Below are 26,494 nucleotides of genomic sequence, written 5' to 3' on the forward strand. Positions count from 1 at the left end.
CCACGCCGGGCTCGCAGCAGTGATGTGGGGGGGGACCTGCTGGTGTTGGCTGCAGCCCACTGACGTGTGTGTCTCTCCGCAGCTGCAGCCGGAGCAGCTGGACTGTGGAGCCGCGCACCTCCAGCACCCGCTGGCCATCGTCAACCCCGTCACGGCGACCCCCATCTTCACCTACAGCGGCCTGACCGCAGTGGCCGTGGCCAGCGTCAATAACTACACTGTCGTGTTCCTGGGCACGGCCAGCGGGGGACTCCTGAAGGCAAGTGGAGCCTGGCAGCACCAACACGGGGCAGGCAGGGCCGGGGGGCCAGGGGGCGGCGGGGCGTCCCTTCCAGCACTGCACAGAGGACAGTGTCTGTTGTCGAGTTTGTCTGAGCACCTGCTTTTGTTTGGTAGCGAAGAAGTAACGGGATGCTGCCCTAATCTGTGCAGTGATATATGCTGCCTGGTGACTGGTGGCCCTTAATTACTGTTCAAGGCTGCCATGCGAGCAGGATGTTCTTGATAAACCCTATGCTGGAAATGTTATTGTGCAGCATTTAATTATTAACAGCTCTCCTAATAAATTCTCCCTCCGAGCTGATGGCTTCTGAAGGCTCCATGTAGACAGGGGAATCACTGAGAGATGCTTCATCACAGCTGAGTCCAAAGCAGGTGTGAATCCACACATCTGATGGAGTATCTGCTTTAAACGCTGTGCCAAAGGCAGCGTAGGGCAACGCGGTACCCTGGCTCCAGAGCCAAGATGCAAGGCCAAGGTTTCAGTAACTTTAGCACTTGAAGTTTGCCAAAGAAAGTTTTGATTCCAGCCAGCCACAACAGTTTGGTGTACTCAGCATCAAAAGTCCTTAGAGGAGAGGGGAGGAAAGCCCTGGAGCAGAGACACAGCCGATACCTGCTGTATCTCAGCCTGGGATGAGTGGTGCATAATGTGGAATATCAGATCAAAATGCTTGGAGAGAAGAAAACTGATCCAATCTCTTCCCTTGCATCCAAGTGCTCCTGACAGAAATGTGAGAACGATCACAAAGAAACTCTCTGCTTTGATTTTTGCCCGCAGGGGCAGGTAATCCACCGGGGTGGGAGGAAGCTGCCCCCCGGCCCGTGCGCCGGGCTGCAGAGGCACATGCCACACGCAGCACAGCCCCCGTTCACACAGTATTAACAGCTCTGCTTCCATTACCCTCTCCGAGAAAGCAGCCTTATCTGCTGCGCCTCCATTAGGGAGAGGCTCCTGGCTACCCTTTGCTGGGATAATTTGCTCAGATAGCTCTAATCTAATTCTACAACACAGCTGCATAACCAGAAGCCCTTTTACCTTCGGGGCTCCTTGTTATTTGGCACGGGATACAAGATACTTTGCGTGAGTTATCATTCAGATTTGCTGCCTGAGAAAAGACAGCAAAGGGGCAGAAATAGTGCTCGACCAGCTCCTGCCAGCAGCAATTATGGCTGCCAGGGGTATGTATGGGGAATTAATCAGATAGGCTGCAGATGGGCATTTCGTGAGGGCCATTATCGGTGCCACGTCCAGCAGTCATTAGAGGAAAAACAGCACTTGGGAAGTGGTGGCCAGGGCAAGGTGTGCCAGGGTGAACACCCTTGAAGGAGTCAGGGCTGGGAAGGGTCTGTTCTGGTGAGTCCCCACGTGTCCAGGTGCTTGTAGACAAGGTGCTGTGGTGGGGTGACCCAGAAGATCAGCCCCACTCTGCTCTCGCCAGCGCCAGGGCAGCATGCGGCCCCCAGCATGCCCCGACCCTGCTCCAGCAAGGGGACTGGTGGTCTCGGCCACTCTGTGCTGCTGCAGTGGCCCTCCCCCGGGGCCCACAGCTCCTGGGGATCCAGGGAAGGTGCCTGCGCAGTGAAAACATGGGGTAGAGGAGCCCAGGAGGCAGAGGGACCCAGGGACAGGCACCTGAAACCGCCAAGCATAGAGCAAATCTCAGCAAGGGGGGAGAGAGGACGGTCGCAGAGCTAAAGCAGAGGGCATCAGGACTTGGTTCATGGACGTCTTGGGTGATCCCAGGAATTATTTAGCTTCTGGATAGCCAGTTTTTAAAATGATAGTTCCTTTTTTTTCTGCTTAGTAGCTTGCAGTGCTTGCATATGGTTCTTAGCAGAGGGAAGCCCTCTGCTTTGAGCGTGTGCTATCTTACTAGGACATGTTGGTGCTGCTCTAGTGTAAGAATTAATTAATTCTATGTTAATTAATTAATCCAGACTTTAGAGAGCAGAGACATGCTTGGTCCTTAACAGTCATTGCCTTCCCTTGCTAGTAAGGAGGTAGGAATTTTCCTCGCTCCGTTTCTGTTTTAAGCTGAAAAGTGACTGTCACACAAAATTGTGTAGCCCTATTGTTATTTCCTCTCAGCAATGCCACATTTAATTTGCTGAGTTTTCAAGTCAAATGCCAAGACATTCTGAGATCTGAAAGGCAGGCTGATGCTTTGCAGCCTCTTCCATCACTGCCAGCGCTTCAGCTGGTGATTCATGAGGCAAGGTAGGATTTGGCTCTCTTGCGGCAGCTGCCACGGTTTCTGGAGTTAGCAGGGATAAAAGCTTCTTTTGGCCAGGAATGACAACACTTATTTTTCAAATATGCAGGGAGCAGGGGGTGCCATGTTGTACAGCCCTGTCGCTGATTTTCACTGTTTTCCATTAAGCTTTGGAAATGCAGTGTTTGTCACAGAAACGCACGTGTGTATGTAATGAGGGCCCAAGGCTGGTGCCTCTTCCATGAGGGTGAAGCGGGCGTTGCACTGCTGTGGCTGGCTGGAAACAGCCGTGCAGCTGGGCCGTGCGGTGGGGAGAGCCTCCGACTAGAAGTTTTCCAAACAGAGGGCTTTAAACAGAGGGATCAAGGGCTGCCAGGGTTGTTCATCACCGAGCAGGGCTGCTGGCCCCTCCGTGGCACGGAGCTGGCTTTTCAGTAAAGCTCTGTGTGTGCAGCCTGCAAAGCGTGTACAGATTTACAGCACTTGAAAATGTGGAACACCATTAGGTACCACTCTGATTCTTGTTTATAACTGAGGAAAAATAATCTTCTCCCCATAGCGTTTGAAAAATGGTCTCAGTGAGTGGCTTCTTCTTGCTACAGATTAATCTGGACAGTACCATGAAGGTCATTAGCAGGAGATCCATTTCGGTGGCTTATGGAGAGCCTGTCCACCCCATCATGCAGTTCGACCCCTCTGATTCCACATACCTCTATCTGATGACCTCCTATCAGGTGAGATCTTTAGTCTTCGGCAAAATATTCTCTGAGCATCATGCCATTGATTTAGCACTAAGCCGGGAGCAGGAAGGGACAATAAAATTTGCTTTCACATTAATGGGCAGAGCCAAGAAGCTCAGAGCTTTGGCTGGGGCGTCAAAGGGCTTTCCGGGGGGGTACCTGTGGCTGTCCATTCTGCGCTGGATGGGGGTCACTCCAAGCAGACAAGCTTGTCAGGCTTTCTCGTCTTTGTGGTGGCCAGGTAGAAAGAAGAGTGAGAGATATCAAAACTGATCCCACTCAGGGAAGTGCAGAAATAATGAGAGGTTGTTCCTGTATAGAAACATGAAAATTACAGTACACAGTCTGCAAGGAGGCTTTTAGGAGATCCTACAGACAAAAAGTCTGCCTGTCAGAAGTGGTCCTTGGGGGAGGTTTCTGCTCAGCCTGGCTGGCAGGAGGGCTGGCAGGGAGGGGGGCTCTCTGCAGAGCCCGGGAGTGCCGCAGCAGGTAGAAACAGTCAGTCTCATCTCCATCAAGTGAGCAGAAGAGGAGAAGCTGAACGGTCCAGGCGCTGGTGGTTTGTCCTGAATTACATTTTAATCTGTCAAAACAGATGCACAACCACAAATGTTGTATGTTGCGTTTATATTTTCCAAGCCCTAATTCCCTGCAGATTGGTCATTATCATTTCACAGAACCCTCCCGGGATGCCTCGTTAGCTGATGTTTCAGACTGTCTCATCTCAGCTCCCAGGCTGGGCTGTGCACCCTTCTCGGGCTTGAGCAAACACCCAGGGCAGCACTTGGGATGCTCTCCTCTGTTGCTTTTCCAATAAACCAGATGAGTTATTTTCCTTTGGTGGAATTAGCATCCTGGGAAGCTCCCCAGGAGCTCAACAGGGTTGGGACGGGGGATGCTGAGCACCGCAGGGCTGGGGAGCAGCGAAGTGCTGTGGGTGCAGCGGGGGTCAGGCCAAGGTGCCCACGGTCCAAGGTGCACTCAGGGCTCCCAGCACCTCACGTTGTCAGTTCCCGCTGTACCAAACGACTCAGTTTTCCTTCCCAAATGTTTAGAAATTGAGCGAGGAAAAAGCAGAAACCCGCACATGCTTTCCCTCCAACTGCTCCTGCCGAGTAAGTCACCAGAGGTACTTTGATTTCTTAACAAATTAAGGTTTCCAGAGTGCTTTGTGGTCATTTTGTGAGTAGCCAGATAGTGTTCAGCTCTGCCTAGAAAGGAGCTTTCTGCATGTCTGAGTGAGAGCTTTTTGCGGGGAGGGACAAGCTGTGAAACCATCTTCCAGCTGATGCATCAGAAAACGTAGCCTGACCATCACACATCTACCGCCAAGGTGCCAGATGAAGAGGAGCAGCTCAGCTCAGCTCAGCCCCGCTGAGCCAGCCTTGTCCCTTGGGCGTCCTCACGCACCCTGGGACATGCGGCCCCCGGCCTGCGACGGGCTCTGCTGGGGGCACGGGCAGGGCAGAGGGCAGCTGCCTGCGCTGCTGCCCTTGTGGGCTGGTCAGATGCAGCACACCCGGCTCGGGGCGGGGCGGAGGACGGCGGTGCCAGGGCCTGCTCCTCGGTGGCTGTTCTCTGTCGGGCTTGGTCCGGGCGAACGGGTGAAGCGGCCCTGGACGCCGACGTCTCGTTGGTAGCTACGTGTGGCCGTACCGGCGCATCCCGGTCGGGTTGAGCATTCCTGTGGTGGCGTGAAACATTTGGAAGCAGTTGTGCTGTTGTCGTGCAGATGACGCGGGTGAAGGTGGCTGCCTGCAACCAGTACCCGACGTGCTCGGAGTGCCTGGCCGCCGCTGATGCCTACTGCGGGTGGTGCACGATGGAGACCAGGTAGGAGGGGCTGTGTCCCGTGGCCCTCAAGCCCCAGCAAGAATTTCTGGTGCCTTTGGCATTTTCATGCAGTCACACTGCCATTAGTCTTTGTCCATTCGTTACGAAATACATGCTTTTAAAAACAATTGCATCTGGTCTCAGACGGTTGGGATGCTCTTCAGAGCCAGGATTTAACTGTAGCTGCATTGTTATGCTGCAGTCAGCTGCCAGTGCAGAGAATATCTTGCAGGCATCCAGCCATGGGACTGAGAGAGCCAACACCCCGTTAAAGACCATCTTTTGCCCTTGCAATTATCATTTATGAGTAGGAGACGATCAACACTCAAAAGGGATTTACAAAATTAGACTCTGCGTTTACAAACTGAAGAAGTTGGACAAAATGTCACCTTCTCCTCTTCAGTTCTGGGCTCAGCCTGGCCTGCTCTCGCTTAGCCCGAATCCTGATGCTCTGTTGATGCTGGTGGGAGTACGTGCTCTTATCGTGGCAACCAGACACTTTAAATATAGCAGCAAAGCTTTAGGCTTAGCTTCATGGATGGAGGAAAAAGTTGCAGGCACAGGATTTTCTCAGGATCTTCCCTCACAAGGAAGTCAACATTTTTATCACCTGTTTTAAAAATAATCAACCACAAATTGTTCCCCTGTTTGCTGCAGGTGTTCTCTGCAGCATGAGTGCACGAACTTCACAGGGGCCAACTTCTGGGCGAGTGCAAGTGAAGGAGTGCAGCAGTGCCCTTCCATGACCATCTTGGAGCCTGAGATTAATATCGACAAAGAGAACCCGGTGCGTTTGCTGTGAATACCAAATTAACCATGTGCAGCGTGCTGTAGAGCCGTTACCTGCTCTCAGGGCTGACAAATGTCCACGCTCCTCTAGCGCAGCAGCACGGCCTCGGGCGGCTCGGGTATGGGCCGTGGGGACGCTGAGCTCTGTTGTGTGCTGCCGAGTCAGGGCGAGGGTCCCAAAAGCCGGGAGGTGACCTCCGGTGCCTCGGCCGGGGAGGCAGCAGGACGCTGAGCCTGGAGATGAGCAGGGCTGCTAAAGCTGCTGCACTAAACACACTGCAGAGACTGCAGAGTTTTAAAATACAGAGGGTCGGCTGCAGACAGCTAACCCAACTCATTTTCTGGTTTTGTATTGTTGCTGTTTTTAACAATATTTTTGTTATATTTTAAATGTTTTCATCAAAATATTTTTTGTTTAAAGACAGACCCTCTCCCCATGGCACAAATCCCTCTGTACCAAAGTTCTCGCCCAGCCCTAACATGGGGAAATTGCTCACAAACGGGCAGTGGTTGGGGCAGAGCCCAGACCGGCGCTGGAGAAACAGATCCCACGGGACCCCAGCACCAGTCGGGCTCTACTCCTGTGCTCAGGAGCGCTGGGCCGGGGTCCCCGCGGAGCCACCCTGCTGCCAGGGGCAAGCTGGCCGAGCACGCGGGCTGCACGTGTTCCCGAGTCACCCTCCTCAAAAGCGTTCCCTTTCTGCAAAACCTCCCGTCCCTTCCTCGCGGGGGCAGCCGGCTGGGCCCGGGTGTGCCAGCGGAGGATGGTGGCTGGTGGCCGGCGGAGGATGGTGGCTGGTGGCCGGCCCTTGCCGCAGCTCCCGCAGCTCCACGCCCCCGTCACCAGTCCCTGGTACGGACTGGAGCAAGTGGGCAGGTTCAGGCACTCAGGAGCAGGGGTTAATTTTATTCTGCACTCGGAGGGCTTAGCCCTTGCGTCCTGCTTCCTCCAAGAGGTCTCCCAGGGACGCCCCGGGGTTAGTTTTCATGCTGGCCACAGTTGTTGGAGTTGGAGGTGACAGAGCTCTTACCACTGCAGCAAGGTTTTGTATGCAGATGGCTTTTAGAGTTCAAAGTGCATAAAATGAAAGAAAATGGCTGCCTGTGGACTTGGGTTGGAGTTGCTAGCCTATGAAGAGCTTGTAAACACTGAAAAATTCTAAACATAATTTTTTGTAATAATAGCATTTAATTTTTTGTCTGATCTAGGCCCTGATAATACAAATAAATGGAACTATCCCGAACCTGAATGGAACAAATATTTCATGTGACTATGGAAATAATATCCGCACGGTAGCCAGAGTTGCTGGAGATTATGTAAACCAGTTTATTTATTGCAGTTTACTTTCACGTGAGAAATATCCAGCGTTTCCAGATGACCAAGGTATGTAGAGGAGAACAAGTTCCTTTCATTCTGAACACTTTTGTGGACATAATTTTTCATAGACCTTTTTTCTTTTTCCAATTGTATGCGCAGGTAATGCAAACAGGGAAGAAAAGACCCAAGCTTCTTCTGTTTTATGGGTCATAAGACTTTAAAGCGTAGGAGTTCCATCATCTTAACATGAATTGACAGTATTTCAAATCTATCAATTTTCATTTTAAACATCAGAATTTAAAAGCCAGTTCATGTACTTATTTTATTACGATTCATCTGGTTAGAGCTTCTGCTTTAGATTTAGTAAGTACTAAAACAAAAATGTTCTAGCCCTGGGGAAATAATGTTGCTACTTATATCATATTTTCAGCTACCTTTGTTTAATTTCCCTCCCGAGCATGTGCTACCTTTCAGGAGGAGTTCTGGAAGAAGAACAAGTGTGTACCTAAAGGCAGCTCAGAAACTCTTAATCCCATTCAGGCAACCAAAAGCCAGGCTGAGCTCTTCCAGTGTCCCCTGTTCTCGGGTGGTGCCAGGCAGGGTGCCCCTCTCGAGGGCCCGCGGCGCTGTGGAGCCACAGATCTGGCTAAAGCCAGCCGAGTCCCGACGGCCGAGCTGCCCAGAGCTGATCCTGGCCATGTAGCGATGGAGACAGCCCCGTTTTATAGCTCCTTCTGAGAAGTTCGATGCCTCATTCCAGACTTGAGCGCTTGTTAAATCTTCAGCTTTCAAGCCTGGAGTGAATGCTCTATTGAAGATGGCTGACTTTAGTAGGAGAAGAATTAGCCAGTCCTTTTGAAAATCCCACTTTTCATAGGCAAGTTTATAAGGCTGCATTGTTTTTCTCCCTGGCTATCCAAAGAATGGGAGATCATTAACTGTTCTGTATTGTTGGTTACAGCAATGTCCAAATGAATTTCTGGAATCCAATGCGCTGATTTATTGTACATATTCTGAAAGAGGCATTGTCTCTTGTCCCTGGTGCTTATATGGCAAAATTGCAAAGAAAAAAAAAAATTAAGCAATTTTGGGGGGATGGGGAGTTAGTATAGCATGTTAAGTAGCCAAAAAAGGGTTTTCCACTCTTCTCTGTGGGTTTGTTGTCATGGGGAAAGTGAGCGGGGTTTTAAAACATGATAACTAACATGTTTTAATTACCACATTTTTTTTTAAATATCATTTAGCACCAACTGTAAGCGAAGACAATAATTAACTCTGCTAATTAACACTTGCACAACATGCTGGAATTTTCTGCTGAAAGTCGCAATGTTCTTTTCTGGTGAGGGTGATGTAAAATGTTGATTTAAGAGGGAAGAGCTGAAAGTCAGAGGGCAAAAGATGAATGGTCCAAGCTCTGAAATGCAGCTTGGAGGAAGCCCTGGAGAAAACAAATCAGATTTAGCCTTTGTTTTCCCAAGGGTCTGTCTTGTCTTCTAAGCATGAGCGTGAGCGAGAGGCTCTTGCAACCCAATATTCTTTGGCTTGATTCTCTCAGACCACGTGGTCGTCGAAACTGCTCTCCGGGTCAACAGCAAAAACATTATCCGGGCCAATTTCACCATCTACGATTGCAAAAGAACTGGAAACATTTACCCGAAGAGAGCGTAAGTGACCCCGGGGCGGTGGCAGGGGTGGGTGGCAGCGGGCGGTGGCTGCAAGGTGGTGGCAGTGGGCGGGTGGCACGGGGTGACGGCGGCAGATGGAGCGCATGAAGCCGGGGGGGTGCGCGCGCAGCCGGGCGAGGGTCCCCCTGCGCAGGGTTAATGGGGGAGCGCAGCCCCCCGCAGGGCCTGGGCAGGATTTGGCAGAGGCGTAGGGGCTGTGCTGCCAGGGATTTGCAAAGGAGGGTCCTCGCGGCGTCTCGAGCCATCTGGACATGTTGGGTTTTTTTAAACGTGAATAATATTTTTATATAAAGTGTGTTCTGTTAACCCTTAGGCAGCAGAGCTGGCCTCCCAGCCATCCCTGGGGGGGTCTGTGGGGCAGTGAGGGAGGGAGGGATGCATTCCCTCTGCTCTCTCGCCCCTTGCAACCCTGGGGGGGAGCAGCCCTATACCAGAGGGGAGGGCTCTGGCGCACCCACAGAAATTCATCCACCTTCCAGGAGCAGAACAGACCCTGACACAGGGATCCCTGCCTCCTGCCTGCCGGCGGTCCCACACCCCGCGCAGACCATGGGGGACAGCCTCCATCACACGCCAGCATGCCTGGCTCCCCGGAGAGACGGACAGGGGAAAGAGGATTTGGGGGAAAAAGAGTGTTTTTCACTAAGCAGGGGAGGGTGGCTCCCGGTCTGCCTCGGAGCGGCTCAGGGGTGACGGGCTCTGCCCACATCCCCGCCAGCTCCCAGGGAGAGGAGGAGAGGAAAACCCAGCACCTGCCGTGGGTTTTTCTGGGCACCATTAAAGACCGAGCAGAATGTGTGAAGATTGATTGCATGGCTGAGGTTTGGCTCCCCTGAGCAGCCTGAAATCTGCTTTTCTCACCGCCCCTTTGCCATTTCAGGTGCACCAGCTGCCTCTCGGCCAGGTGGAAGTGTCACTGGTGCCCCTCCACCTACACCTGCGTCTCCAACCACTCGCAGTGTGACGACGCACTGCAGATGAAGGTAAGGCCCGTCAGACGCCGCTGCTTCAGGAGACCTTCAGTGTTCCACTGCTGAAGGGCTGCCCGGGGCGTTGGTCTGCAGGTGTCGTGCTCGCAGCGCTCCTCGGCAGTGTGGCTGAGCCTGGGGCTGAGACCAGGCTCAGCCCGTCTCGCCTCAAGGTCCCCAGGCTGAGCCTCGCTTTATTTAGTGGCCCTGGGGATCTTCAGGCACTGGTGCCCAGTGTGGCCTGAGCCACTGCTCCCGGTGGGCTCAGGGTCTCCTCCATCGGCGTTTGCCGGCCACAGCTTGTCCCCGGTGGGAGTTGGGACATCCTCCTCTGCTGCTGTCCCGGAGGGGGACGCGTGTGAGGCAGGTGAGCTGCAGCCCTGCCGTGCCGTGCCGAGCTGAGGCCCCTGTGCAGGGAAGGCTGGCAGCCTGGCTAAAGCATTTGGTTGTCCCGCTGCCCTCAGCGGGCTCTGTCCCTTGGCTCTTCATCACCTCTCACGTCTGGAGCAATGCCACTACATCTCCACATCCTGGGACACCTGGGTTTGTGTGACAGAAGAAACGCAGTGATGCTTCGCAATTCGCTTAGCTTTGACTAGGCTGTTGCGGTATGTTAATGATCTGCTGCAGCACACCACTGGTGGTGCTCATCTAAGGAGAAAATCGCCCCTTTCCAAATTACAGCTTTAATAACCCAGAGGCTTAGTGTGTTCCTGCTTCTGAAATTTAAATTGAAGTTAATTTGAATAAAATTGGCCTTTTAGCAATCAATCTGCCATAGATCCAAGCCAAGCTTGTACCCTGTAAATTGAATATCCCTCTAGCACCGGTGCTCTGCTCTCATCTCAGCTCTTCCAGCGCTCTCCACGCTCATTGTTGGCAGGAGTTTGGCCCCATCTCAGACCCCCCGGCTGACCCCGGGGCAGGGTAGCTGCCGGCACAGGGGGTGGGGATGGAGACGGGGCTACTGCCCATCGTGGCCAGCGTGAGACCCCGGGTGATGCCTCCCGTCCCTGCCGGGGGTGGCTGGGTGACGGCTCCCAGCGGCGCAGGGCAGCGCTGCTCCTGCTCCGTCCTTGGCTGGCGGAGCCTCCCCGGGTCAGTTGCGCTTCCCTGCGCGTATCTGGGCTGCTCGTGCCATGCGGTTCAAATTCTGGGTTTCAGAAAGTTTTCTCTTGCTGCCTGGACGGGGCTCTGGGGGCTGTCAGCGAATTCAGGGCTGCGGGGGCAGCTGGGGACTGCTATGGATTAGTCCTCGCTCAGTGTTTTCAGTCACAGCTGGTAGGCGCTGGGTTTCTCATTAAATCTAGAGGTAGAGCTTGGGCTGCGAGAGGACTTCTGGAGAAGGTCCCGTGTTGCTGGACTGACTTTTTCCTTGACAAAGCGCCACATCGCCTGCAACTTGCCATGGCTGGCAAACGCACAATTTGCCTGAGATAATTTGTGTCCTTTGTTTTAAGCATAGCTGGTTCTTGAAAGGCAGGGGAAGAGCAGTTATGCAGTGGGGCAGGGAGTGGGGTGTTTTCCTGGCTCAGCCCGGGTGTTCCTCCCAGCCTGCATCCAGGGAGATGCTGGGGAGAATTTGAGAGCGGGATCTTGCCCTGTCCAGCTGTCCCCTTGTTCCCTGCCCCACAAGGCAGAGCCTGGCCTTGTCCCCTCCCCTGCATGGGGCTCCTGGAGCAGGGACAAGCCATAAAACCGACCCTGTGGGGGTAAAACCTTGCCACAGTAGCTGCTGGGGGGAAGGCACGGGGCTTCTCGCACGGAGCCTCCTGAGGCCAGACCAAACGACGATCCCTTGTAGAGCCAAACTCTGCTCCCATCGCCTGGAGCAGTCGGCGAGAGCCAGGGCCACCCTCTGGCAGGGATGACCGTGCCTGTCCTTCCTTAAGGATTGCCTTGCCTGTCCTGGCTTTCTGGCCTCTGATCTCCTGCTCCAGAGGTGCCGTTCGGTTGGAAGCTGCACCTGGCTTGGGCACATTCCTGTTTTATCTTTGTGCCCTTCTTAGCTCTTCCTGCTGATTCCAGCGAGCAGCCTGCAGGACGAGGTGCTCTGTAGCCCTGGAAACATGGCGCCTGGTCCTGCGGTCTGAGCTTTCAGTAAATAAACCATGGCTGGCGTGGCTGCACCTGAAAACTGCTCCGCTGGGAAGGCAGCATCATACTGGCTGCATCCGCAGCATTTTAAACATTCAGACCCTTTGCCCTGATCCAGACGTGAACGATACAATCAGCTGGAAAGCTCTATTTCTAGCCGCTGATGAACAGCAGGAGAAGGGGCTGCAAGACGACAAGTTAATCAGTCCTCTAAAGTGTATTTATCTAGCAAGCTATGCCAGCTGCTGTGACATGCAAGGACACACCAGGCCATAGGAGCTTTTGCATGAATTTTCAGCTGTAGCCCTGCTGGTTTTATTTTAACTCTTTTGATTCTCCTAGGAGAGGCTGGGGACTGAAATCTCTCCCCAGTGCTTCGCTTTGTTGTTGTACTTCTCTTATCATGAGCATCTCTGTTATTTAATCTCCTTGTTTAGGCGGCACCAACTGTGCTTGGTTAAGATGAGTGTCCTGATAGAAATGAAGCATGTTTTCCACAGTCAAACAGGCACTTCCAGATACTTCCCTGACCCCTAGCTAGGTCTGGAGCAGGCAGGAGAGAAGCCTCGTGCTCCCTGTGTGTCCGGTACCACGGATGTGTCCCGCCGGGCGCCTCGGCGCTGGGAGGGCAGGCTCTGCCCCTCGTCAGAGCAGCAGCAGCGCTGTCATCAGCGGAGTCACAGTGCGGTAACCTTTCATGCAAGTGCGAAGGAAATCTTGCCTGCTGCAAAGTATTCTGCATAACGGACCAAATATTTTGTTGTCTTTTACCCCAATGGCTCCACTGTCAGAGGCATTAATCTGGATATACCCTGGGGCAACGGAGAATCTGGCTTCGTTTCTGCTGTAGTTTTGCAGTGTGATTTACATCTCATGAGAGAACAGGATGGGCTTGTCATACAGACTTGAATTCTGAGTCAGCTCCAGTATCTGAGCCATCAATTTAAAGTAAGAACAAAAGTAGGGGGACAGATGACCTTTTAAAATCATTTTTCAGCTTCATTTAGGCCTTTCATTTCAGCTGTCCTACTGCTGCAGTCCCCTCGCTGAAGCCCCTGTAGCTCATTATACCCTTTCCTCTGCGCGCACACGCATGCACACACAAACCCCCGCACGCTTCTGTACTGACACCGTGCAGGAGGGAGCCCGCCGGCAAGCGAAATCTCTGCAGGGGCTTGCAGAAATGTGCATTGTGCTGCGGAGACATCGGCTTCCAGCTGGCAGGAGCGGGGTCACACCGGCAGCTTTGCTGTTGTAGGCTGCTGTGCCTCCTTTTAGTGTCACTCTGGCCCCGACTTCTAACATTTAAGTGCATGTAATGGGGGAGCTGCCCAGAGTGGCAGCTGAGGAGTGCGTACGCGTTGGCTTTTTACCCGGGAGTACATTTTTTCTGTCGCAGGAAGATGGAAGCGCAGGCTTGGCAGCCCCACCACCCAGGGCCGGGAGCTGACGGGGGAGCCCGGCAGCAGCGAGGGGGATTCCTGCTGTGCTCCCCTCTTTGCTGGCCGTGGCTGCCGGCCCGTGGCTGTGGCTGAGCCCTCCTGGAAACCCAGCTGCCGTGCTGTGGTTGTCCAGCAGCTAGCGGAGTGGGGGATTTTAAGGCAGTGCCATGCTGGGCTGGGCTGAAAGCCTTCCTTGGGGAGGAGGGCTCCGCATGGCATTACTGTTGTGTGTATCACAGTGCCATTTTGATATTTCACTTTCTGGAGTTACAGCGTGATCTGACTCTGCAGATGTAGTGGAATTAATGTTACCAAGTTGTGTCTTCTTATGTCATCACAGAGGACGCTCAGCATGCACCCAGCTAACCTCTCTGGGTTTTTTTCCCTGTTTTGCACCTAACAGGAGAAAATTGACTGTCCACGAATTGTCCCTGCCTCTTTGGACCCGATGCCCACGGGAGTATCTCGGGACATTACGATCTCACTGGCTAACGCAACTTTCTCCAAGGTAAATGAGTTCCCAGAGAGGTCAGGAAAGCTCTGATGAGCCTAGACCAGTGTGCAGCAAGGTGACCAGGTCAGCTGAAGGGGTTTTAAGTACAAGCTGGTTTCTGCCTCAGGAGCGGGTGATGGGGCCAGTCCCAGTTTGTGTTGGCAGCTGAAGTTGCTGTATTAGCAAAAGGTGATGGTGGGAAGCAGCCACCCCGATGGCGAGTGAGGCTGCGTGGCAAAGCCCAAGGGAGATGCTGTTCTTGTCCAGGCATTCTCCAGGGATCTCCCGCAGTTAGTGACACGCTTTTTGCATTTGGTGGGACTAAGGAGGTTTATACACCTTGTAAAACAGTCCCTAGAATGAAATCTTTGGGTTTCCTTGTGGATGTTTGCTCCACCGCAGAGCGTGCCGGTGTCGCGCCCTCCCGGCGCCATGTGCCAGCCAGGCCCCGCTGCCCCGCGCTGAGGAATGAAGGACAGAGCCCCGAGCTGCAGGCAGAGAGCCCTGTGCTGGCTAAGCCACTGCATGGAAATGTGTTTCAACTTAACTTCTGGTCGTCCTGGCAGAGCTCTTTTTTTCTTGTGAAAAAAAGTCCTTTCTGTGAAATTTTCTGGCATGCAAATGGTAATAGGGTGAAAAGCAGGAGTGGACATCAAATGGTGCCTTTGGAGATGTGTTGCATGCCAGGAAGAACCAGAGGAATTTGGGGCAGGGAGGCTAGGCACTGGGAAAATACTTGCCTAAGCTCTGGTATTTGTAGAAAGCCACCCTGTGTCATCTTGGGTCAAGTCTTCCTCCGGGCCCGTGGCGCCTGGTTTGCTGTGCCCCTGCGGAGGATGCTGGCGCGCTGGACAGCCAGGCAGCTCCTCTTCCTGCGGGGAAAGGAGAAGGTTGGAAATGCTGGTGGAGCTGCCTGGCTTGCCGTGCTGGGGCAGCGGGGGTGCTGCCAGGCACCACTTCCACCCGACCCCCTGCCCTCTGGCGCGGGGCAGAGAGGAGCTCGGTGCCCCAGCGGGCTGCCTTTCCTGCACAGGCCCGGCCTCTCTAAAGGAGGATGTGCCCTCCACAATCAGCGAAAAAGGGCGAGAAATCCTCCTTCCTGCGTGGAGGCTGGAGGTGGCTGAAGAAGAAGCAATACTGCGTGGAACCCCGTAGGAAATGAAGTCAGCAGGAAAGGGGCCAAGGCACCACTGCTGCCGGGGCAGCCTGGCTTCCCCCCGCCACCGTCCACAGGCTGTCCTGGGGGCTGGGCGCCTTTCCTTCCCCTTCCCCCTCGGCAGGATCTTGTGAGCATTGCCTGACACACACCCTGACACCGTCGGTGCTGGGGGGGCTGCCCGGGCGGCAGGCAGGGGGCTCAGGGCGAGGGGCTCGGGAGCTGCCTGGGCCAGAGCGATGCACTGGAGGAGATTCCAGTTTCCCCCTCGCGGGTGCTTGTGTGTTCACCGAGCCAGCAGCTGCCTGCCAGGAGTCTGGTGCTCTCTTTCATGTCTTTTATCAGATCTGTCAGTTTTCAAAGGGTAGTTCGACCTCAGTAGTGGTGGAGCATCAACCTGCTTGGAGACAGGATTTTTTCCTGCAGGATGGAGGCACAGCAGTAACTCGGGGCAGGATATCATCCTTGTGTTATCAGGAAAACAGCACAAAAAATCTGCCTTTGAACATCCTCCCGGCTGGGTCCTCATTTGAATTAGAGATTTGCTCTGTGCAGTTGTTGGGAGGAGAAGAAAGGTGGCTTTGAGCCCAAATCACAGGCTGGTTTGGTCTGGTTTGGGCGAGGCGGCTTGGGACCACGTTGGCTCTTGGTCTGCGTCGCAGCGTGAGCTCTAAACCCCCCGTCCAGAGGGACCCGGGTACCCGCTGGCGGGGTTACGAGCGAAGCCCAGCCAGGCACCTCTCCTGGTCTGTATGTGCCCTGGGTCGGGCACGTGTCCTCTCTGTGAGTGTCCCCAGCTCCCGGAGCAGCCGCCCCACGCCTGGGCTTGACGCTTCACAGCAGCACGGGGCAGGGCCGGGCTCTGTGCGCGACGCTCAGCCTGCAGCAGCTCTGTGTGTAGGTGTGTGCCGGAGCGGGGTTAATTAGGCACAGATCCCAGCCCTGTTTGCAGTGTTGGGTTCTGATCTCCTGTTTGACTCGGAGGCAGCTCAGGTACTGACGGCAGAAACACAATACCTGCCGTATCGGTGGACTGAGATGGAGAACCGCCCCAAACCGTTGTTGCAGCCGCTCTGCCCTTGTCTTCCCTCTCCCAGGAGGCAGCCCTGGAGTGCCATTTTGGGACGGGAAGGACGTTTGAAGCCCGGTGGGTGAACTCCTCCGCTGTGGAGTGCGTACACGTGCTGGTGAGTCGGGGGGTGAGGCCGCCAGCCCCTGCTCCCCACAGTGTGGGGCAGGTCCGAGGGCAGGGAGGGTCTTGCCCCCAACCTCCCACCCGCCTCCCCTCATCCCTCCCTCCACTTCCAGCTGAAAAACGTGCAAACTGGGTTCACCTCTCCGGCAAGAGGCTCTGTGCATGTGCTGATGCTGCCTTGTCTGCTCCATGGGTATCTGCAGTGGCTCCAGCCCCTGCTCCGCTGGATTGTGGGAAGGAACTGCTTGTTTACCTTTCTAAATGGGAAGAGTTCAGTTCAGGCAAAAAATTTGGCCACCTTTCAGTGTTGCTGTTTCTGTAGCTTTTATTCTGAACTAGGAATTGGCCTGAGGAAATGCTCAGACACTCACCAAAGAGCGGCGTGTAGTTGTTGGAGGGCAAACTGCACCTCTGAAATGCAGCACACATTTGGGCTTCCACTGATGGGAACGTGGCGAGTAGAAGCTGGAGAGGAGCACTTTCCCATCATGTCACCTGCAAAACTATGTAGTAGCCCTGTGCTGAAAATGTGCAGACTGGCCAGTCTGTAGCTTACCTGTCCGTTTCTACTCAAGCCAGCAGCAAGCCAGGGCTCTGCTCTCACTGTGGAGTGTGCCGTGCCCCAGTGCCCTTCAGTGGGACCTCAGCAAAACAATTAAAATAGAAAACAGCCTTCCCTCTCTTCCTCCCTGCTAAAGATGGGACCCTCCTGTACTGAGAGGCAGTGGTCAGAGAAGTCTCATGAGGAATGTTAATCCCTGCAGTGTGTGTATGGAACCTTGTATTTTACTAAATTTCCTAAGCTTTTCTTTATTTGTTTTTTGTGTGCAGCTCCACACATCAGAAAAAACCGATCTCTTCCCAGTGAACCTTCAGCTGAAGGACAGACCAGACAGATTTATCGACAGTCCTGAGATGATGACAGGTCTGAGTTGAAAATATTTTTATTCTGCTCTCATCTGGTCAGCTTGAATGACTCTCAAATCCTGGCAAAGTTTATAGGCTCAGCTGGGCACAGCTCAGTTCTTTCTCTCAGGCACACGCAACAAACGTATTTGCCCAGATCTGCACCCCCGTGAATGTGTGCCCAGAAACCAGATGGGCGCCCGCAGACGTCCCCTTTACACCCCGGGAAGGTCGAGCCCCATCCTTGAGCGCAGGCAGCGGCTGAGGTCTCGCCTGCCAGCAGCATGTGGGACAGGGTGTGCTGGTGCTCTCGGTCCCAGCAGAGATGTGGGGCGTCCCCAGGGTCAGGGAGGAATTCCTGCCGGAGGAGATAAGGCCAGGGGAGGGCTCTGCCGTGAGCTCTCACGGGAGCGTGGCATTAAGGTTCAGCATGCTGTAAAAATTGAGTCTTTTTTTTTTCCCTCCTGTGCTGAGAAAGAATAAAATGTGTAAACACATTTCACCCCTGGCCTGCTCTCTGTCTCTGGGAGGAATGCTTGGATTCCCAAAAAAGCCCTTGCTGCATCAGCAGGCCAGGGAGGGCGGGCAGACTCAGATTAGGAGTGCGCTGGGATGAGGCGAGCCCAGGACTAGGGCAAGCCCAAGGGAGCCAGCGTTCGCCACTCCTGCCAGGCACCAGGCTGTGTGCTCCTGCTGGAGGCAGCAGCTCTGGGCTCTTTCCCCTCTCAGTCGTGTCAGTGATGGTAGTAGAACAGGCTGATTTACAGTAGAAGGGACTGATTGACCCTGGATGCAAATGAGAACTAGATGCCTGAAGTGAGGCTTTTCTTTGGAGGTGGAGAGACATTAACGCCATCAGCCACTGACCCAGGATAAAAAGGTTTCCCCACAGTAAATCCCAGGGTATAAAGGAGGCTTATCTTGCAAAGCATTCCACGTTGGTGAAATAACCTTTGAAATACCAGCATGGGCAGGCAGGACACATGACTTCCTTGCAGAAAGAAGATGTATTTTGGAGATACAGAGGTAACCCCGAGGAGAGGGGTGGGAGATCTGTGCTAAGGCTATTCTGATGTGCAAGAGAAGACTCCCTAGTTCCCAGCGTGGGTGTTGCTGGGAGCAGGAACGACAGCGGAAAGAGTGTGGTGGAATTCCCCCTCCTCCTGCGCAGAGAAAGAGCTCACTTACACAGATTGTGTTTGCATCAATCTGAATTTGCCAGAATATTTGGAGATCCTGTGGGACCGTTAGACTGCTCTGGCTCCTCCTCGCCTTGAGCAGATTGGTGTGAGGAAGATTAGAGAGGCTGACTTGCAAGCAGAGACAGAGATGTGCCGGGCCAATTATCAATGTGTGCATCTTTCATACTGTCTTTAGTGGAATTACTGTTATTAGTGGTTATGATTTCAATATTTATTAGCTTTTATTGTAAACTGCGCTTTGGTAGTCCACTGAAGGAATCCCAGCTCTTTGCTGTTGGGTGGAAAACCAACTGGTGTAGCCCACTGGGTGGACTCAAGATGAGGTGAAATAAGCTCATTTTTTTGTGGAGAATGAGACTCCCTTGGTGCTGATGACGTTTAATTAGCACGAGCACAGGCAGACCGTTGAAGGCTGAGGGATTCATTAGTTGCTTATGAAGTGCCTTGAGATTCTTCTGTGAACAGAAGTGCAAAATGTGACTGTTTCTTTGTTTTACGTTCTCCTGCAAAGTCTCCTCTGGGGAAAAGGGTGTGAAAGCAACGTTTCCTGAGTGTTTCTGGCTGTTTATCTCAGCGGATACCCACAGTCCAGCAGCAGAAGTCTTTAGGCTGGAGAGGAAATGTAACCTAGGGCACCAGCTAATGAAGAGGTGAAAGCGGTGTAGGAAAACGATGTGGAAGCTGAGCAGGTCTGAAGGGAGAAGTCAATGAAAGGGGCCCGTGGTCACCAGGGGAAAGGAAGGGAACTGTAAACACTGTACAGAGCACTGTAACCATCCGATTTTCGTCAGAGTGTGGAAGCAATGTGATTGCTAACAGGATGGAGCCAGCTTTGCCAAGCAGCTTCCCATGTGGATGCTGAGAGTTGGAAACATGTAGTGTAAATCGACAAAAGGTTCCGAGTTTGGGTGTTGTTTGTTTTTCAAGGGGAAGAAAAAGGAAAAGAAAGTGCTAAATTATATTACAGTGAGAACAAGCACCCAGTCCTTCTGGGAAATCTTCAGGATGGCAGCCAAGCGCTGCCTCATCTTGCTGTATGTGCAAGCTGCTCTGCTCAGCCGCTGGATTTCAGCTGTTCCTTGGATTAACATAGCCGGGGGGCGGGGGATGTTTGACTGCCCCAAGCTAAGCAAAGCTGTGAAAGTCTCAGGCCCAGGAACTCACATTTTCTGTTGTCTCTGGTGGTTTAGTGGAGGTGTACAACTGTGCGACCGGGAGTGCTGACTGTTCCCAGTGCCTGGGGAGGGAGGACCTGGGGCACCGCTGCGTCTGGAGTGAGAGCAGCTCCAGCTGCAGGCTGCAGGGCGAGCCCCCCCAAACCTCAGACATCTGCCCAGCTCCGGAGATTAAGAAGGTGAGACCTGAATGCAACGTGGAGGGCGCGAGCAGCGGGGCTGAAACCGGCCGCGCTGTGCCTGGCTCGGGGCAAAGGAGGAGCCGCGCCTTGTCCCTGGCACAGCACGGGCCGAACCAGCGCTGAAATATTCACTGAATTCCTGTGCTGTGGAGGCACCTGATGCCAAGGATGTCTTGCTAGTGACAAGATCCGATCTTCATCTTGTTAGTGGGAAAAACAACAGCAGCACAATCAAAATGGCCCAGAGTTCCTGGGGTTGGTAAAAGTGAGAAAGGTTTGTAGGGTCGGCTGAAGGATTCTTACAGGAATAGGGTTTAATGGAGCGTAGCTGCAGTGTGAACGTGCGCCCTATCTCCAGGCTCATGTGCTCTGCAGTTCTGCTGAGATTAAGAGTGGCAGAGGGACCTTTTGGCATTATGCATTTTGAAATGAGTTTTATTTAAATTATGGTTGAATAAGTGTTTGTTGGGGGCTTTTGGATCTGGGGTTCTGCTTAGCGGTATGCTACGAGCCAACAAATTTGTCCCTGACAAGTAACAAAGCAAGTATATAGAGCAAATCTTAAAATGAGCTGCCTAGGAAAGGAGAGGCTGGAGAGGCAAAACAGCTAATGTGAGCATCAAAATCGGTGAGGATGTGGGATTTCTGTTCTTCGGGAGGCGTGTAGTGATAGCTGCTCAAAATCAGGTGCTGTAACACCGCATGGAGGGACTGCAGGATGCCCTCGCCTGCCTCTTCCCTCTCATCACCGTGGCAGAGGGGTGCTCCCCTGTGAGCCCCTCCTTCCCCAGCATGCAGCAACTGTTATCAGCACCTTGCCAGAAAATAATGGAAGGAAACCACGGTTCAGGTTGCAGAGTGTCACAGAACTCTGTTGCTATTTCCTTAGCAAATAGTAGCTGGTAAATCCAAATCCTCCGCAGCCACGCATGCAAACAAGCCCTGGCAGGGCCCTCCTGGGGGGCGGGGGGGGGCAGTGCAGCAGGTGAAGGAGGGTCCTGGCCAGTTTGGCCAGCTGGTGCATTGTGCTGGTTTTGTGCACCGTTGCCTTTGCAAGGGGAAAAGAGCCATTTCTGAGCCGCAGGCATTTGTCTCACCCGCAGAATAATGCGGTTGCAGTGCCTGGGGACACTCCTCACGCCCAGCATCCTGTCCCCTCGCAGCTGCCCGGTGAAAAGCCCGGGAGGTAGGAGGTGGATGGAGAACAGTCGGATGCGCCCTGGGGTGCCACAGTGCCGATGTCTTGGTCATGCTCCACGCCTGCAGCTGGAGCTACTCTCACTCATTTTTGTCTTGTTTCTGTCCTGAAGGGCCCTGCTGTGTTTGGGACAGCCCTTAAAAACCTGAGGCAGGGCTCTCTCTTCCCAGCACACTAACATCCCTCCTCTGGGTTTGTCTCTGTCCCAGCTCCATTCCAAGCTGTGGCATGGAAGGATGTTTCACCCCAGATGTGTTTGCAGCTGGAGTAAGCCCTGACCAAACCCTGGTACCAAACCCAGCGTAGAAGTGCTGTGGCTTCTTGTTTGCAAAGCTGCAGCGAAGGGGAGCGCAGCGGCGGGCGCGCTGTGTGGGGAGCAAGAGCGTGAGGAGCCACTCTGCTTCTGCACGGGGGGACAGGGGCCCGGGCACAGGCTGAGGGGTGAAGGCAAGAAGCTTCCTGGTGGTTCTCCGCTGACCTTTCCCTTGTGCCACAGATCGAGCCGCTGCATGGGCCGTTGGAGGGGGGGACCCTGCTGACCATCCGCGGGAGGAACATGGGCCGACGCTTCAGCGATGTCCTGGGAGCCGTCAGGATCGGCAGTGTGCAGTGCACACCGCTGCCCGACAGATACGTCGTCTCCGAGGCGTGAGTGCTGGGGGAGCCAGGCAGGAGGTTCCTGTCACCCTCCTGTCCCCTGCCCCGGCCTGTCCCTCCCCGTCCCGCGCCCCCAGGAGGAGGAGGAGGAGGAGGCCGTGGGCTCTGCCCCGCTGCTCTGGTGGGGCAGCCCCTCCGCCCCCGGCACGACAGCCAACCTTCTCTTTCCCATCACAGGATCGTGTGCCAGACCGGAGAGGCTCAGGAGGCGTTTTCTGATGTGGTAACAGTTAACGTGAGCCGGGAAGGGAAGTCCAGGGAGCGATACTCCTACGTGGTGAGTAACTGCCTCACGGGTGTTTCTCTGGTGATTCCTGTGCCCCGTAAAACAAGCCTGCAGCCCCTGCACCCCCAGATGGCCTAGAAAAGAGGGTCTACAATAAAAGATGTCAGGGCCCTCGTGGAGCAGCTGATGTGTCCCCTCGCCTGTGGTCACCGAGCGAGGTCTGGCAAATCCCAGCCTGAGTGCGAGGGACAGGGCTGTGGTCAGGGTGTCGCCAGGCACCACCTTGCCCCCAGTCCCAGCTCCTGCAGTGCTGCATCTCCCATTCTGCCTGTACCGCTGTTTCTCCTGCTATAAAGAGCAGCTCATTTTTCTTCCTCCTCTTTTGCTAAAGTGCTATTATGACCTGTGAGATTTTTTGAGACTTGCAAAGTCTCTATGTGGGGTGTAAGTTACATACCGTGGACTCACATTATTTAGAACTGGTACTTTTTGCTGCTGAGATTGTCTTAGTTTTAACATGAGAATAATGTGTGGGGATTAGACTTGAGCTAACCCCACATCATTATACAAAGAAAAGCCCTTTATAGTGTTCTACTGTACCATCTCACAAAGACAACTTTAATCTCTATAAATCTGAAAGGAATCTATGCATTTCTTCTCCTCCCTACAAGCACCCCCGTCTCTGGCTAGACGCTATTCATGGGCAGCCCCATGCGTCCAAGGCAAACACAACAGGATGGGTGCCAAGGGCATGCTGTTTACTTGGAGCCTTTGTGCTTCTGCTGTTGCTTTAGCTGGGGAAGAATAGACTGTGCTGCAGTCTAGTGGCTTGAAAGAAGACTTGAGCCCCAGGAAATGACATTTGATTCCTGGTAGCCATTGTGAAGAATTTAGGGCAGGATCATGGAGTGTAATCCCCCACCCTGTAACCGATCACGTGTGAGGTGTTTAGTTCAGGGAGGTTTACCCGGCGTGCAGCCAGCCCAGGCGCAGCGCATCCCAGTGCCAGAGGCAGAGCCAGGCCTGGCAGCGCACGGGGAGGGGACCGGCGGGCGAGGGCACTGCCAGGCCTGGCTCAGCGGAGGTTCCCGGGAGGACATTTGCTCTGGGACTCATCCCCCTCGTTTCCAGGTGTCCATGTTCACATCCAGAACGGCTTGGAGATGCAGTATCTGGCGTGGAGCAAGGTACCACAGGGTACAGGCCTTGGGTTTGGGATTTCCGGCGCGTTGTCATCAGGATGTGCGTGCTGCCTCGGCCTCGTCGCCCGCTACTGGGGCGATGGCCGGGTTGGCAAAGGGGAGAAGGGCCCCAAGAGTGGGAAACGGCTGGGCGGCATCTTCGCCGACTTTCAGCATGCAAGGAAAAGCCCTCTCAGGAAACACCTGTAGAAGCACCAGCGCTGAACAAAGCAAGAGCAGCAGAAGCCAGTCGCTGGATTCAAGCCGGGTCTGTGACAGCTCCGTGCTGGCAGCTCCTGCACAGGCTTAAGGAGAAGGCTCTCCTCTGGGAGTGGGAGAGGAGCCCTTTTCTGCTTGGGTGGCACAGCATAAAGCTGTCTTGTGTCTATGCATCTCAGCAGAGCTTGGAGAAGAGGTGAGAGAGTGCCCTGCTTTGTGCACATGTGTGGCGGGGAGCGAAGCTGCACCGTGTAGCTGGTGGTGTGTTCCACACCAAAAGTGGCTTCCACACCATTTGCAAACCAAGCAACACCCTTTAGTTTTCTTGATTCTCCTTTCACATGTGATGGCTGAAGATGGAGTAGACTACACCGTGCAAGGCTAGTCTTGGTGAGACCTGAGCTTGAGCACTGATAACTGTTTACCTGAAAAAGTTTCAAAGACTGTTAGAACTGCCCTTGCAAAGAAGGTCCTTTGTAAAATACCAGATATTGTTTGTGTGCAACATCTTGCAAAGTCCCTGTTAGACATATCCAAAAGAGATGGAATTCAGCTGTAATTCTGCTGAGGAGGAGGGAGAAACGTGATCGAGAGACTTCTCCAGGACATTATAGCAGGCTATGGATGTGCGGAATTTGCCAAATGAGCTGATTTTGCAAAAGTTGCGATGGAGGTAATCAGCGCTGGCAGTGCACTGAGAGCTGCAGCCACTCGCTCTTGCTGAGGGGAAGAGCTGGGGGGCTTTGGGGAGCATGAATAATCCTCTCTGCTGTTGTTGTAACTGCACATTTGAATGCATAGGTTAGGGGCCAAGGGCAGGAGACAGCTGCCTGCAGACACTCAGAGAAATACAAATTGACAAAATGAATCCTGTGGAAACGTGTAATGATCAGAAACAACAGAGGAAATGGCTGCAGAGCAATAAAGCAGTCTGAGTGTAGGACAGGGGCAAGGATAGCTATTAATAAGCATGTTTGTGTGTCTAGGATTGACAGGAAAGGGCATTAGCACCAGGCAGTACGGAGCAGCTTAGCCCGTGTTCTTCAGTCTGCCCCGGTGTGGTTTTGCTCTGCGGCTGCAGCGAGGGACGGGCTGTAGTGGTGAGCTCCAGCCCACCTCCGTAGCATCCCCGCAGGTCTTGTGCCTCCAGGGTTGGCGGTGTCTGACAGGGAATTACCAAGTGCCTTATGGAAGGGTCTTGAAATAATTATTTGCTCTGCCCTTGGTGTCCTATTCAGACTGGAGCAGGGAGGTTGCCCAGCAGACTCTCCTGGGGTGCTCTGTGTAGCAGACATGAGGGTTCAGCGCTGCATTAGTTATCAAAGCCTCAAACTCATGAATCTCAGGAAGATTTCAGGGGCTGCAAATGCAGATAACATACATGCTAATTTCTGCTGAAAATGGAGAGAGGCAAAGTGACTTCCCCCTTAGTTCCCATTGCCTCAAGAGATTCAGATTTGAAGCTTCCTTAAGGAGGAGTTTGATATTCAATTATCTAGACCCAGGTGGCTGTTTTCACAGATCTCAAGGCCATCCTCCAGCAGGGCTTTAGCATTATCTTTGCATGCAGGAGGAAATGGATCTGCAAGGGCAGAGATGGTGGGACCTGGAATGAATGAGAAATTTCCTTTTGCTGATGGACCTTGACCTGTCGCCAGCTCTGGACCCTCCATTGGAAAGCTCAGGGGACAGATGGGGTCCTGGGCTCCAGTTTGGACTCATGTCTCATTTATTGCCAGAATTTAGGGACTGTAGACAGTCACAGAGGTTTTATATGATCGCACTCCTCAGCACTTTTACCTCTCCCCTTGTTCTGAAACCCTGCCAGGGAAAGCTTGTGCTGTGCTGCTGTTTCAGAGCCTCACCATACTGGATACTTAAATTTACTGAAGTGATCCCACGTGCAGTGTGGAGTATCCAACTGTGAATTTACCAGACTAGAAAACAGATTTCCCCTTTGTTTTTAGCTTCCCGTGGTGCAATCCATAGCTCCGCTGAACGGCCCGAAGGCTGGAGGAACCAGAGTGACCATCAGAGGCAGCAAGCTGGACGTCGGCTCTGAGCTCCGCGTCCTCGTCAACACCTCCAAGCAGTGCACTGACCTCAGGTGGGACGGGGGCTGGGGACTGGCACTGAATGAGTCACCAGAGCCAAAGCATTAGGAAGGCTGATATTGTCCCCGGGAGTTTGGGAAGAGCTGGGGTGTTGGTGGGGGACACCACTGCCCGCTGCTGCTGAGCCTTGGAGCATCCCCAGCAGGCTGGGTGGTGAGGCAGAGTGTGGTGCAGCTGCCTGGTGCAGGGTGGGGCGGGTTTCTCTGGCTGAGTGACCACCCTGGTGTTGCTGTGACATGGTGACAGCGACCAGCTTCCCATGTACCATTGGCAGCATGCTGCCAGGCCCCTTGGGTGGTCTGGGACCGGGACCAAAACCCTTGGAGCGAGGTAGATGTGGGCTTCGTTCCCGCATCTGCCGAGGCAGAAGGCACCTGCACGCCCAGGGTGCCGCTTCCGTGGCAGCTTGCTGGTCAGAAGAAACCCCTCCTGTATGTTCCCGTCTCGTCAGCAGGAAGAAGCAGGAGCCTGCCCTTCCCCTTTGGCTGCAGGGGAAATCGGTCTGGCAGCCTGGGACGTATATGCTGAGAATTGCTCCTTAGTAGACAACGTAGTTAACAGGCGATTGGCGCGTGGCTGGCAGCTCCTTCTTGCGGGTGTCTGCCACCTGCCGCAGTTCCGAGGGGGAGCTCAGGCCCGCGGTGCCTGGCTCTGGCTGCGCTCTCTGCCCTGGGTCTCTGCAGCTCTCCTGCCTTTCCCCGCACAGCCGCAACGACAGCACCATCACCTGCACCATGCCGTCCGCCGAGCTCACCGCGGCTGTGCCCGTCTGTGTGCAGTTCGAGAACAAGTCTTGTGCCAGCTACGACATCACATTCAAGTTTGAGAAGAACCCAGTTATATCAGACATCAACCCCAAAAAGAGCCAGATCAGGTGAGATCCCTCCCCCAGTGGAAACAGCCAAGTCTGCCAGGATTTGTCCTTCCTTCTGTGGCCTTTGTTGAGATCAGCCTCTTAATTTTTGCTGAATGCAGAAGTAAGCAGGGCTCTCCCATGCAAGTGCAGAGCTAATCGGAGTATCCTGGTCCAGGCAAGGCGAGCTCGCCCTGTTTGTGCTTTAAGCCACCCAGATGATGAGCAGATCCTGAGCAAACCCCGTGTCCAGAGCCCCAGGAGTCACTGGAGCACAGCTGGGAGGCCGTGCACGGCACCAGGGCCCCGTGCCACGCCGCTGTGGCATCGTGACTTCACCTCAGAGCTGGCACGTGTCTGCATCTTCAGC

General features: G+C 53.8%; 1 protein-coding gene across 1 annotated transcript in view; it reads left to right on the forward strand.

Moving 5' to 3' along the window:
- Positions 1-26,494, forward strand: part of PLXND1 (plexin D1) — an 80,763-nt gene that overhangs the window by 20,217 nt on the left and 34,052 nt on the right. The window contains exons 2-16 of the mRNA XM_074835810.1: positions 83-259; positions 3,098-3,229; positions 4,968-5,068; positions 5,726-5,855; positions 7,067-7,241; positions 8,731-8,839; positions 9,741-9,843; positions 13,771-13,875; positions 16,114-16,203; positions 17,043-17,136; positions 19,510-19,673; positions 21,371-21,522; positions 21,709-21,808; positions 25,125-25,264; positions 25,978-26,145. Coding sequence (XP_074691911.1) covers positions 83-259; positions 3,098-3,229; positions 4,968-5,068; positions 5,726-5,855; positions 7,067-7,241; positions 8,731-8,839; positions 9,741-9,843; positions 13,771-13,875; positions 16,114-16,203; positions 17,043-17,136; positions 19,510-19,673; positions 21,371-21,522; positions 21,709-21,808; positions 25,125-25,264; positions 25,978-26,145 — 1,940 coding nt within the window. The remainder of the gene's footprint in view (positions 1-82; positions 260-3,097; positions 3,230-4,967; positions 5,069-5,725; positions 5,856-7,066; positions 7,242-8,730; positions 8,840-9,740; positions 9,844-13,770; positions 13,876-16,113; positions 16,204-17,042; positions 17,137-19,509; positions 19,674-21,370; positions 21,523-21,708; positions 21,809-25,124; positions 25,265-25,977; positions 26,146-26,494) is intronic.

Source organism: Strix aluco, chromosome 11, assembly GCF_031877795.1.
Source record: "Strix aluco isolate bStrAlu1 chromosome 11, bStrAlu1.hap1, whole genome shotgun sequence".
NCBI classification, from domain to species: Eukaryota; Metazoa; Chordata; class Aves; order Strigiformes; family Strigidae; genus Strix; species Strix aluco.